Source organism: Kryptolebias marmoratus, linkage group LG1 (genome assembly GCF_001649575.2).
Source record: "Kryptolebias marmoratus isolate JLee-2015 linkage group LG1, ASM164957v2, whole genome shotgun sequence".
Classification (NCBI taxonomy): Eukaryota; Metazoa; Chordata; class Actinopteri; order Cyprinodontiformes; family Rivulidae; genus Kryptolebias; species Kryptolebias marmoratus.
The window spans coordinates 13,326,299-13,336,192 of record NC_051430.1 but is presented as its reverse complement, the minus strand read 5'-3'; the positions used below and the strand labels follow the sequence as shown (position 1 = coordinate 13,336,192).

Sequence of the window (9,894 nt, the reverse complement as noted above, 5' to 3'; positions counted from 1 at the left end):
GTAAAGGATGATGAAACATATCCTGCTCAAAGAGGAAGGCCTGTAAACCTTTTTTGGGTCCTAATATTAAGGGTTTGTTGTTTGATTTTAGTGAAAAGTGTAAAATAATAATCCATCAGCAGCAGAAGAGCCCAATCCCATCTGTTAGACGTGGCGTGGTGGTATAATTTGTATTTTGCTGCGATCTAACTCTCTCTAAAGAGAGTAACAGTATAAAGTTTTGGAATGAGTCTGGATGATAATCTATCAGAAACACAAGGGAAGCGGATTTCATACATTTTTGTTACTCAAGTAAAGGCACCACTGCTTCTTTTTCCTATAAAAAGTGAATTAACTTTACTCCATTTATTTGTTTGTACTCTTGTCTTTTAATTCTAGTCTCCATGAACTCCTAAGCACCGTTCTGAGTGTGATTACAACAATGGGACGTGTGCGTACATGAATTCATCCAGTCATTTCAACACAGCTGCTGTATGAGCTTCTCCAAAAGAAAAGTGACTCACCGTCTTGCCTTGGGCTTCAAGAAGATGGACAAACATTAGGAAATATGTCTTTTTTCATAGAGAAAGCAATATTTGCTATATAGAAGACTGTCTGTAAGAAGAGCTGCCATCGTGTGATGTTTTAAATTCAAAGTGCGTCAGTGGAAACGTACTGATCTGTCCTGATCAACGAACTGTGTCTTGACCTGAAAATATGAGTGAAAATGACCTTTAATCCTCTGCTGTGGGTTTATCTCACAGAAAGCTTCTCATTTTCCCGCCCCCTGCAATCATTAACTACCAATAAAACACAAGCCGTGTGCTCGTTCACTAAAGCATCTCTATTTTTCAGGTAGGATTTAATCACAGTACAGAGGTGAATGCTGAGCCTCGGTGTCAGCATCCATTATTTCTCCTCCGGGGTTGAGAGGTCGCCTCACTTGGTCGACATACGCATGACGTGTTTGACCATGTTTCCAATCCCGTCAAATATGTAGTGGTAGTGGTAATCCGTGTCCCACATGAAGGATGGCGTGCTGACCACTTTGTTCTTCTCGTCCACATAGGCCTCGTGAAGAAGGGAGAGTTAAGGTCAAGGCCGAGGCTAATGCAGATCATTGCACTGAAACTCACGTCTGAGGCGAACACAACAGGGAGCTCTGAAAGGATATGTATGGCTCGCGGACGTTGTGGCGAGCGCCCATGTTCTTCACGGTCTGCACCATGTTTGTGTGGGGCCAGTTCCCCCAGCGGGTGTTTTCGTCTCGCTCGTAGCCCATGGTCACCTCGATGCTGGGCAGCACGCGGCAGGCCAGCACAGGAGCCATGCTGGACAGCCTGGACCACGACAAGACGAACCGTTTTAATTAAAAAACACAACAGTTATACACTGAAGTCTTTTAATAAGGCAGGGTAACAGACTGCCAGATGCCTTTCATCACATTATATTAACAGGAGAGAAGCTTTCAGTTCTTAATTTGTTGAAATATCAGAAAATGTAGAAATATTCCTCGTGTGAGCAGGTGCAATTGGCTTATTTAGATGATAAAACGTAATAAACTTATCAACTGTGAACTGAAACTATATATATATATATATATAAGCAGGAAGACTAAGCAGGAAGTATCTGCTTAGTCTGAATCATTTTCTATATATAAAATATATTTAAAATGTCTCATTTTTTGCTTTTACTTGACTTTAATGTTCAGTTTGCATATTTTTTTGTGTTTAGGTCAAGTCTGCTTACTTTAAACGTGATGTATAAATAAAGCGATTGATTTTATAATGAATATTTTTTATATTATCATTCACATTAGAAAACACCTTTGTTGTCTCAGATTTCTCTTAGGAATAAATGGAAAAAGGTAAAGATTAACTTCCTTGATGTAGAGATGTAGAGCAGGGGTCATCATATTATTTAACCTTCTGTTGCTATGGTGACCGCCACTTCACCTCCTCCCTCCTCAGCTTCCAGCTCCACTCTTTCCTGTAATTCCTGTAATCTCACTTCTCCTTCCATCTGGAAGCGTCAGCTTTTCCCCCATCGCCCCCGTGACCTTTCACCTGGCCTTGTCAAAAGTCCACACAGCGGCTGCCCATCACCTCATCCACCCGACCGGCCGCGACTCAAGGAAAATCAGTCGTAAAATGATGCAGATTTGATTCCCGCAAAACGGATTGGAAACAAATTGGATTCAAGCAGACTCAGGTTTGAATAATTACATTAGATTAAAAAAGGTCACAGTTCAGGCGCACGCTTGCCTTTTTCAGGCGGGGGTGTTAAAAAAAACACATGTACCTGTATGTGCGTTCGAGGAAGAACCTGAAACAAAATTAAAAACCCTAAACTGTGATGAATAGTGTAGAAGCTTGAAGTCACAAGCTGCAGATGAAAGTTTTGAACTGCAGCAAAAAAAGCCAATGTTTTCACTCACAGGTTCACATCCAGCTTTAAACTCAAACCTTTCTCACCACTTTTGAATTTCACTGCAACAATCATCTCTTTGACAAACTGACACTGAAAATATTGCATATAGGAGCAAACAAAACTAATAAATAACACAATAATACCCAATTTCTCAGTCTTCCAAAGGTCATTTTTCTCACTGGTGCACTATCACCCTAATTGATGCTAATAATAACTTTACTGTGTCTTCATTTTTGATTGAAAAACTCCTCAATGGCTGAATCACCTTCTGGGCATTCATGGGTCTATAATCTCCTTCAGATGTAGGGGAGAGGTCAACACACTCTAACCTTCTGTTGTCATGGTGACTGCCCCTTCTATCTCCTCCTCCTCCTCCTCCTCAGCATCCTGCTCCACTCTTTCCAGTAAATCCTGTAATCCCACATCACCTTCTGTCTGGAATCTTCCACTTTTCGCCTAACACAGCCCCCACCCACACCCACACCCACACACACACACAACCTTTCACCTGCCCTCCTCACAGGTCCCCACGGTGGCTGCTCATCCCCTCGTCCATCCGGCCAGGGTCAGACGTTTTTACCAGATCACATTAGGCTGTGTCGGTGCCTTTGCCTCGTCCTACCTGCTTTAAAGGATTTGCCTGCTTTCGCGTCGTCCAGCACGATCTTAGAAAGCGTTAAAGGCTATTTTTACCACGCCTGCTGTCTGCTGCGGTCAGCGAGAGCCAATAATGAGGACTCTCACCTCACAGCTTCTGAGACCGACTCACTTTCCTGACACTACTACATCAAGCAGGTTTTTATCAAACCTTTAGAACTGTCTGGACATGCCATCTTTAATTTCACTTGTAACAAAATAATCAGATCATCAGCTGTAAACAAAGGCGTGTTGAGAAGCTTTAGGCTTTGTTGCTCTGGAAGGAGCTTTAGTAATTAGCTTAGAAAACTTTGGGAGAATAATATGTGTTCAGGGTCCTTTTCTAAAACAACTGTACATAAAAAGTAAAACAAAAAAGACCATACTGTCTCCAACTGAAACCTACAGCACATATGCATTGTTTTAGTTCTAATTAATAACAACAAATGAAGATGTCAGTGTGATTTTTCACAGCTTGCCTTCTTAGTGTCCTAATTCAATTAGAAGGATTGTTTAGGTCTTTCAGTGTCATCACAATAAATGCAATTAGGTCCCATGTTTGTGTGAAAAGTGTCCACGTTTAAATAATCTATCAGCCCTTAACAAACCTCAGGACGCACTGTGACCACATGATACATACCCAATAGGCTTGCGTGAACGGTGGAAATCTTTAAGCACCCTTTCCACATCATTCTGCAGCTTGCAGTCTTTGCCATCCTTCATAAAGGAGGATCTGAGGAGTCAAGAGTTTTCGCAGTTAGTGACATGTTTTCTGAGCGCACCTGCTTGATGTTGCTCTGCAGCTCAGCCTGCATTCCTCACAGATTCTTGATGATCCCGTGGCCCCCGGGGAAGATGACGGCGTCGAAGCTGTTGGCGTCCAGCATGGACAGGTCCTGCATCTGCATCTTCCCCTGACCGTGGCTGAAGCGAGCGGACTCCATCATCATGTTCCTGCGTGATGGCCAAGCACAATCAGAAACACGACCTCCGACCCACCTCACGAGCGCAGCCCGTGTGGTCCCTACCGGTTCTCCCCGGAGGCAGGCTGCTTTTTCATGTGATCCATCACATGCATCTGCTGCTGGTTGGGAGCAAACATCTGGAAGCGAGCGCCATTCCGGCTCAGGTGGTACATGGTGCTGCGGAGAAGGGGAGTCAGTTGGCGTCTCAGTAAGGTGACACATTAGAATCCTGATGTCTTGATACTCACTACACGCCTTCGTGGACATCAGTTCCATCCCACCATCCACATCCTGAGAAAACCTGGAATACATCAACGCACCGAATGACAACACTGCCCACAATGACCAACTTCCTGCCACTGACCACACACAGGCCAGTTTAACTTACCACTGCGACGTTGGTGTTCCCCCAGTTGCCATAGTCCCCGTGATGAACGAAGCAGGCGGGCTGGCGAGAAAGAACGCCCAGAGTTTTCTTAGACAGCAAAGTCCTGGTAGCCAGCATGATTTTGCCTGTCTCACTGTTTCAGGAGGAAAACACGACTTAACCGTTTGCAACGGAGCTTGTGAAGACTTCTGACGGAGCAGACATTGATCTCACTGAGCACGTCCGTATATATACCACCAGAGCACGGCCAAGTGACGTTCCCACATAAGCTCCATTGTCTTTTCACGTCTTGACTTATCCCTTTCTTGAACACCCTTCCCTATTAATACCTTGTTAACTCTGATTAACTTAAGTCATTTGGCCACAGACTGAAACTTCACCTTCAGTTAGTATCCTAACCCATTAGGAATCTGGCACCTGATGGGGTGCATTCATTAGGAAACAGTGCACAACACCATTATGCAGCCATAGTGGTATACCATATGCCCTTTAAAGTCCATTAGGTTGTAAGACTCTTACTCTCCGTAATGCCTTGTTGTGCCTAGACGGTAAACCCAGAAATACCTCAGACAGATGGGAAAAGTCACTTTTAAGAGCAAAACTCCAGACTCTGTTTAGCAGAAATTAACTGGTGAGGAAAGAAAACATAAAATCTGTCAAGTTACAGATGAACAGCAGGAGACAATATATGGCATTTTCTTTATTATGGCCAATTTATGTATAAACAATCGTTATTTACATATAGGTGAAGAAACTACAGTGAGGGACAAAATGTAAAAAATAAAAATGACTTCAAACAGAACAATCAATGTACAACCAACTACAATCACTTCAGCCACAAATTCAACCCTCAGCAGGAACCTTATGTGGGATCTTCACACAAGATTCTGACTGAATCTGAAAAAATTACAATTAAAACTCGTGAATGGGAAACATACTGAAGTTGTCACGTATGGTATCCACAAGGTACAAACAAGGTTTTGTTTCTTTTTTTTAAAAAAAAATTAAACAATTAACATGACATAAGTAACTTATGCTGTTATGCTGTGAGGTTTGTTGCTGAAAATAACTCCTTTTCTTTGTGATCACCAGCTTGCAACGCATGCTGTAGACTTTTCTGAACACACCAAAAAAAAAGCCCACATTTTTGTAAATGAATATTTCTAAGAGATGAAATTACACCAGTGACTGATGCCTACAAACGAAAGGAAAACAAACAAACAAAAGACAGCACGTACAATAAATAAGGTCCATTTGTTATTTTATCTAAAATAAATGCTTAAAACAATCCTGTCAGTGTACACGTATCTCAGCATTTAAGATGCATCAAGAAAAAGAAGACACACACAAGTACATCAAATTAAATCACAAAGCTCAATCCAAGTCCAATCACTTCAACTGCTGACAGCTTTGATTCAACATCAGCGCAGATCGAGCTGTGGCTGCTTCCTCAAATGAGCATAGATAATACTCTCTGCGGTTTATTTTTCTTTACATGTAAAGACCAGACCCTAAAAGCCATTTACATGCAAATCACTAACCACTTCAGTGGTGGAAGTAAGAATTATCCCCTAAATTGCTGTCGCCACTAAAGATTTCATGCACCCAAGCACTGTCATTCGAGGAAGCTGTGCACTAACCGTGCACACACCGTGTTCATTGCCAAGAGTATTTGCAAAGGTATCCATTTGATAAAGAGTGTTTGCACACAAAGCAAATAGCTGAGCTGAGAGAGAAACGTGTCGCAAGGCCAGTCTGGTGGGATTAGGGCGTGTAGGCAGGTGGTGGCTGAAACTGATTGGCAATGTCATAATCAGTGGGAAAAGTCTCGCTGCTGTCCTCCATCTCCGAGAGCAGCTCTAAAGCCTGCTCCTCCTCCTCGGTGGGGTAGTGGCGGAGGAGGTTGGCGGCGGTGGCGAGGATGGACGCGCCACCCGCACCCGCCACCAGGTAGAAACTGATGGCGAACGTGACGTAGATGAGAGAGCCATGGTACTTTTTGTGCTGCTGCTGGAGGGACAGGATCAGCTCCGAGGCCCAGTAGCAAAACCCTATGACTGTGGCACACTGCAACACTGGAAGGAAAGAGGGCAAAGTTGAGCCAGTAAAGTTGAACAAATTATTCTGTCTAGAAAACGTCAACATTACAGACGCGTACCTGTGAGTATATGTGCAAAAGCATATCTGCGAGTGATCTTCAGGGCGGGGTGTTTGGGTCCAAATACATCCAACAAAAAGGCAGTCAGACTGCACAGGATGCCCAGGAAACAAAAAGCAGCTATGACTCTCAACAGCAGGATGGTCTGCGGGTTCATGCAGTAATCTGAGGAGACAAACACCCAAAACACATTGATTACAAACGAGCCATTCTTTATAAACACTAATGTAATGCAGTTGTGCTGGTCCTCACCATCCAAAAGCTTGGGGTCAATGTAACCCAGCACATCCGCCACTCCCAGCTCCGGCTTGGGACAGGTACCCCCATGGACACGGAGCCAGGCCGGTTCGGCCAGAGCCGTGCACAGCGCTGTGATGGACAGAGCCCCGGGCAGCGCCGACACCAGGCTCCGCTCCGGCTGCTTGGGCAGCGAGGTGCCCGCTCTCCTCCTCCGGCCTCCAGGTACGGTAGAACCCGGCGGAGCATACATGACGGTTCTCAAATCCTTAAAAATAGTTTTTTTTTGTTGGAAAGTGCTAAGTCCCCCCCCCCCCTGCCACTCCCGTTCGTAACTGAGGTGTAGCCGACTCAGTGATCAGTCAGACCTGTCAGTCGGTGGAGCTGAGATGACCTGGAAGACGAATGGATGACAGCAGTCCGGGCCTTGTTCGCTTAGAGTTATAAAATACTCCCAACAAAAACAGCTGCTTGATAAAAGCGGCGTCGAACTGATGAGGAAGTAATGAACAGATGGCCTTCGGGCCCGTTAGCTGTGTTGTTAGCCTGAGAAGCTAACTAACAATAAACGCCAAATATAACAACTTGTTTGGACAAAAATAAAACTAACACAAAGAAACTCTGTAAACGTTAACCTAAAACCTAATCTTTACAATGACAGTAATCAAAAATATAATAACTTTGGTACAGAAAAACAAACACAAAACAAAACAAAAGACAGCCTACGCTGGTTTCCTCTAAAGCAATGACTTCCTGTTCCAGACGCTCTTCTTCGTGGCTTCAGTAAGCGGTGTGATCACGAGCGCTCTAGCGATCATTACTCCCACCTAGTGGTGGCTCAGCCAATAACCTGTTAAACAGCAACGATTTCCGTGTATTATTCGGCCCTTCATGCTTAAATTTAGATTTGAATTGCTTTCATACAGTTCACAGCAGCTAAACAGTTTTGAATAAAACATTCGGTTTACTTTCCAAGGGGAGGCAGGACCCACAATGCAACGCGCGCAACTTCCGAATAGCAAACATGGCGGCATTTCTGTTAGAGCTGTTTCTGTGAACTTTTTCTAATTTGTTCGCTGGTGCAAAACAAAAAGAAAACATCTTTCGTGTTCTCAGTTTCCCCTCACGCTGAAAGGCGTTTAGGACTTTTTTATTTTTTATATTTTCTCTGGTTCTAACTTTCCGTCGGGTTTTTAGGTGAAGGGACATTCGGCCATGAAGGCGGCTCTGACGCTGGTCCAGAGGTTCGGCGCACACCCGGATTCTCGGTGCTGGTTCGTCACCTGGAGCCCGAACGGGACGCTGCTGGCTTCATGCGGGGGTGACAGGGCCATCCGGATATGGGGGCGTGAAGGTTAGCAGAAAAATGACAACTTATAGCTGCACCTGGAAGTTAATTATCTATCTATCTATCATTTGAGTATGAAAAGCTAATAATACTTTGGAATCAGTAATATCTTGCTATCTGTTAAGGTGTCATTTATCATAGGTCCCATAGCCTAATGTGTAAAGGCTTTAATTGAGTGAAAGAGTAATTGACCTCATTATAATAATAGTTGCAGGATCACCATGGCATCATTTGTGTGTCTTCCTGGTTTGCAGGTGACTCCTGGGTGTGTAAGACTGTGCTGCAGGACGGACACCAGCGCACTGTGAGGAAGGTGGCCTGGTCTCCCTGCGGAAACTATTTGGCCTCCGCCAGCTTTGATGCAACCACGTGCATCTGGAAGAAGAAAGACGACGACTTCGAGGTTAGACGAGACGCCTCGCGTTTAGGCCCGGTTGAACCCGCTTTAGGTGGTGGACTTCATCGAGCATTTTGACTTGTCTTCCAGAGTCTGACTGTGTTGGAAGGACACGAAAATGAGGTGAAATGCGTGGCGTGGGCTCCTTCGGGGAATCTGCTGGCCACGTGTAGCCGAGACAAGAGCGTGTGGGTTTGGGAAGGTTTGTGTTTCCCCATACGCTGTTAAGACGTTAACTGTGGGTCCTAGATGGTTTATAGACTGTTTCTTTGTGCTTCACAGTGGATGAGGAAGAGGAGTATGAGTGCGTTACGGTTGTGAACTCTCACACACAAGACGTAAAGCACATTGCTTGGCACCCGAACCAAGAGGTAGGCTAAGCTCTGTGAAACCTGAACCTCATTCTGGCGCTCCTCCATCATCATCATCATCTGACTTATTGCTTCCTCAGCTCCTGGCTTCGGCTAGCTACGACAACAACATCTGTATTTACAAAGAGGAAGACGATGACTGGGAGTGTCGTGCCACCTTACAAGGACACACATCCACAGTTTGGAGTTTGTGTTTCGATGCAGCTGGACAGAGGATGGCCTCCTGCAGCGATGACCGCACCGTGAAGATTTGGAAGGAGTTCCCCAGTGAGAGCGGTCAGTAGGTTTAAAGAGTAGCACTTTTGCCGCCATTGATAAAAGGATCTCATTTATATTTTTCCTGCTCTGCTTATTTAAAGGCGACTTGTCCTGGAAGTGTGTTTGCACCCTGTCTGGGTATCATGGACGAACTGTGTATGACGTCGCCTGGTAAGACTGAACTTGTACCGTATGGATGCAGCACACGCCGACTTGTCGGTTTTATGTTTCGTGGTCACTGTATAGGTCATGTTCGATCAAATGGACTTAAATTGCGTCTGTTCAGGTGCCGACTGACTGGCTTCCTGGCAACGGCCTGCGGCGACGATGCAGTTCGGGTTTTTAAGGAGGAAGTGCCGGCCAATCCGGACGAGCTGGTGTTCTCGCTGGCCGCTCAGGAGACCAGGGCTCACAGCCAGGACGTTAACTGCGTGTCCTGGAACCCGAAGGAAGCCGGACTCCTGGCCTCCTGCAGCGACAATGGTGAAATTGCCATTTGGAGGTTCAAAGAAGACTGATTCCACGACCATCACACTTGAGCTATTTTTTTGTTTGTTTTTGATTGTTACACTGGAAAGCAGCTCGTGTTTGTTCTTTTATAGCTGGAGTTTTCTCCCTAATGCAACAGCTTTTATGATTAAATAAACTGCTGCAGTGCTTTTGATTTTATATCTTTAAAATGGCTTATCTGATCATTGAATATATGTAAATAAATATTACAAAATAA

At 44.7% G+C, this 9,894-nt stretch overlaps 3 protein-coding genes across 3 annotated transcripts; 1 reads left to right on the top strand and 2 right to left on the bottom strand.

Annotated features, from left to right (window-relative positions):
* Positions 1-804: 804 nt before the first annotated feature.
* es1 (ES1 protein, mitochondrial) lies at positions 805-4,610 on the bottom strand. The gene is made up of 7 exons (XM_017417246.3): positions 4,399-4,610; positions 4,259-4,311; positions 4,074-4,187; positions 3,868-3,999; positions 3,686-3,778; positions 1,154-1,319; positions 805-1,053 (listed from the first exon to the last, which is right to left on the bottom strand). Exons 1-7 carry the CDS (start codon positions 4,513-4,515, stop codon positions 919-921), a joined length of 810 nt encoding a protein of 269 aa, XP_017272735.1. The 5' UTR covers positions 4,516-4,610; the 3' UTR covers positions 805-918.
* A 475-nt stretch (positions 4,611-5,085) lies between these two features.
* tmem127 (transmembrane protein 127) lies at positions 5,086-7,549 on the bottom strand. Its single transcript, XM_025006115.2, has 4 exons — positions 7,162-7,549; positions 6,809-7,061; positions 6,557-6,721; positions 5,086-6,473 (listed from the first exon to the last, which is right to left on the bottom strand). Exons 2-4 carry the CDS (start codon positions 7,044-7,046, stop codon positions 6,163-6,165), a joined length of 714 nt encoding a protein of 237 aa, XP_024861883.1. The 5' UTR covers positions 7,047-7,061; positions 7,162-7,549; the 3' UTR covers positions 5,086-6,162.
* A 146-nt stretch (positions 7,550-7,695) lies between these two features.
* Positions 7,696-9,894, top strand: ciao1 (cytosolic iron-sulfur assembly component 1). Its single transcript, XM_017417249.3, has 7 exons — positions 7,696-8,147; positions 8,396-8,544; positions 8,629-8,740; positions 8,821-8,909; positions 8,990-9,185; positions 9,269-9,338; positions 9,454-9,894. Exons 1-7 carry the CDS (start codon positions 8,009-8,011, stop codon positions 9,683-9,685), a joined length of 987 nt encoding a protein of 328 aa, XP_017272738.1. The 5' UTR covers positions 7,696-8,008; the 3' UTR covers positions 9,686-9,894.

What these genes read in the sequence shown, in the direction of transcription:
- tmem127 (XM_025006115.2), bottom strand. Translation starts at nt 7,046, where the DNA reads ATGTATGCTCCGCCGGGTTCTACCGTACCTGGAGGCCGGAGGAGGAGA. An exon ending in TGACCCCAAGCTTTTGGATG is followed by an intron (nt 6,722 to 6,808) that starts GTGAGGACCAGC and finishes TTGTCTCCTCAG; the next exon opens with ATTACTGCATGAACCCGCAG. An exon ending in TTTTGCACATATACTCACAG is followed by an intron (nt 6,474 to 6,556) that starts GTACGCGTCTGT and finishes CTTTCCTTCCAG; the next exon opens with TGTTGCAGTGTGCCACAGTC.
- es1 (XM_017417246.3), bottom strand. Translation starts at nt 4,515, where the DNA reads ATGCTGGCTACCAGGACTTTGCTGTCTAAGAAAACTCTGGGCGTTCTT. An exon ending in GATGTCCACGAAGGCGTGTA is followed by an intron (nt 4,188 to 4,258) that starts GTGAGTATCAAG and finishes CCTTCTCCGCAG; the next exon opens with CACCATGTACCACCTGAGCC. An exon ending in CCTGCCTCCGGGGAGAACCG is followed by an intron (nt 4,000 to 4,073) that starts GTAGGGACCACA and finishes GCCATCACGCAG; the next exon opens with GAACATGATGATGGAGTCCG.
- ciao1 (XM_017417249.3), top strand. Translation starts at nt 8,009, where the DNA reads ATGAAGGCGGCTCTGACGCTGGTCCAGAGGTTCGGCGCACACCCGGAT. An exon ending in GGAGTTCCCCAGTGAGAGCG is followed by an intron (nt 9,186 to 9,268) that starts GTCAGTAGGTTT and finishes GCTTATTTAAAG; the next exon opens with GCGACTTGTCCTGGAAGTGT. An exon ending in ACTGTGTATGACGTCGCCTG is followed by an intron (nt 9,339 to 9,453) that starts GTAAGACTGAAC and finishes GCGTCTGTTCAG; the next exon opens with GTGCCGACTGACTGGCTTCC.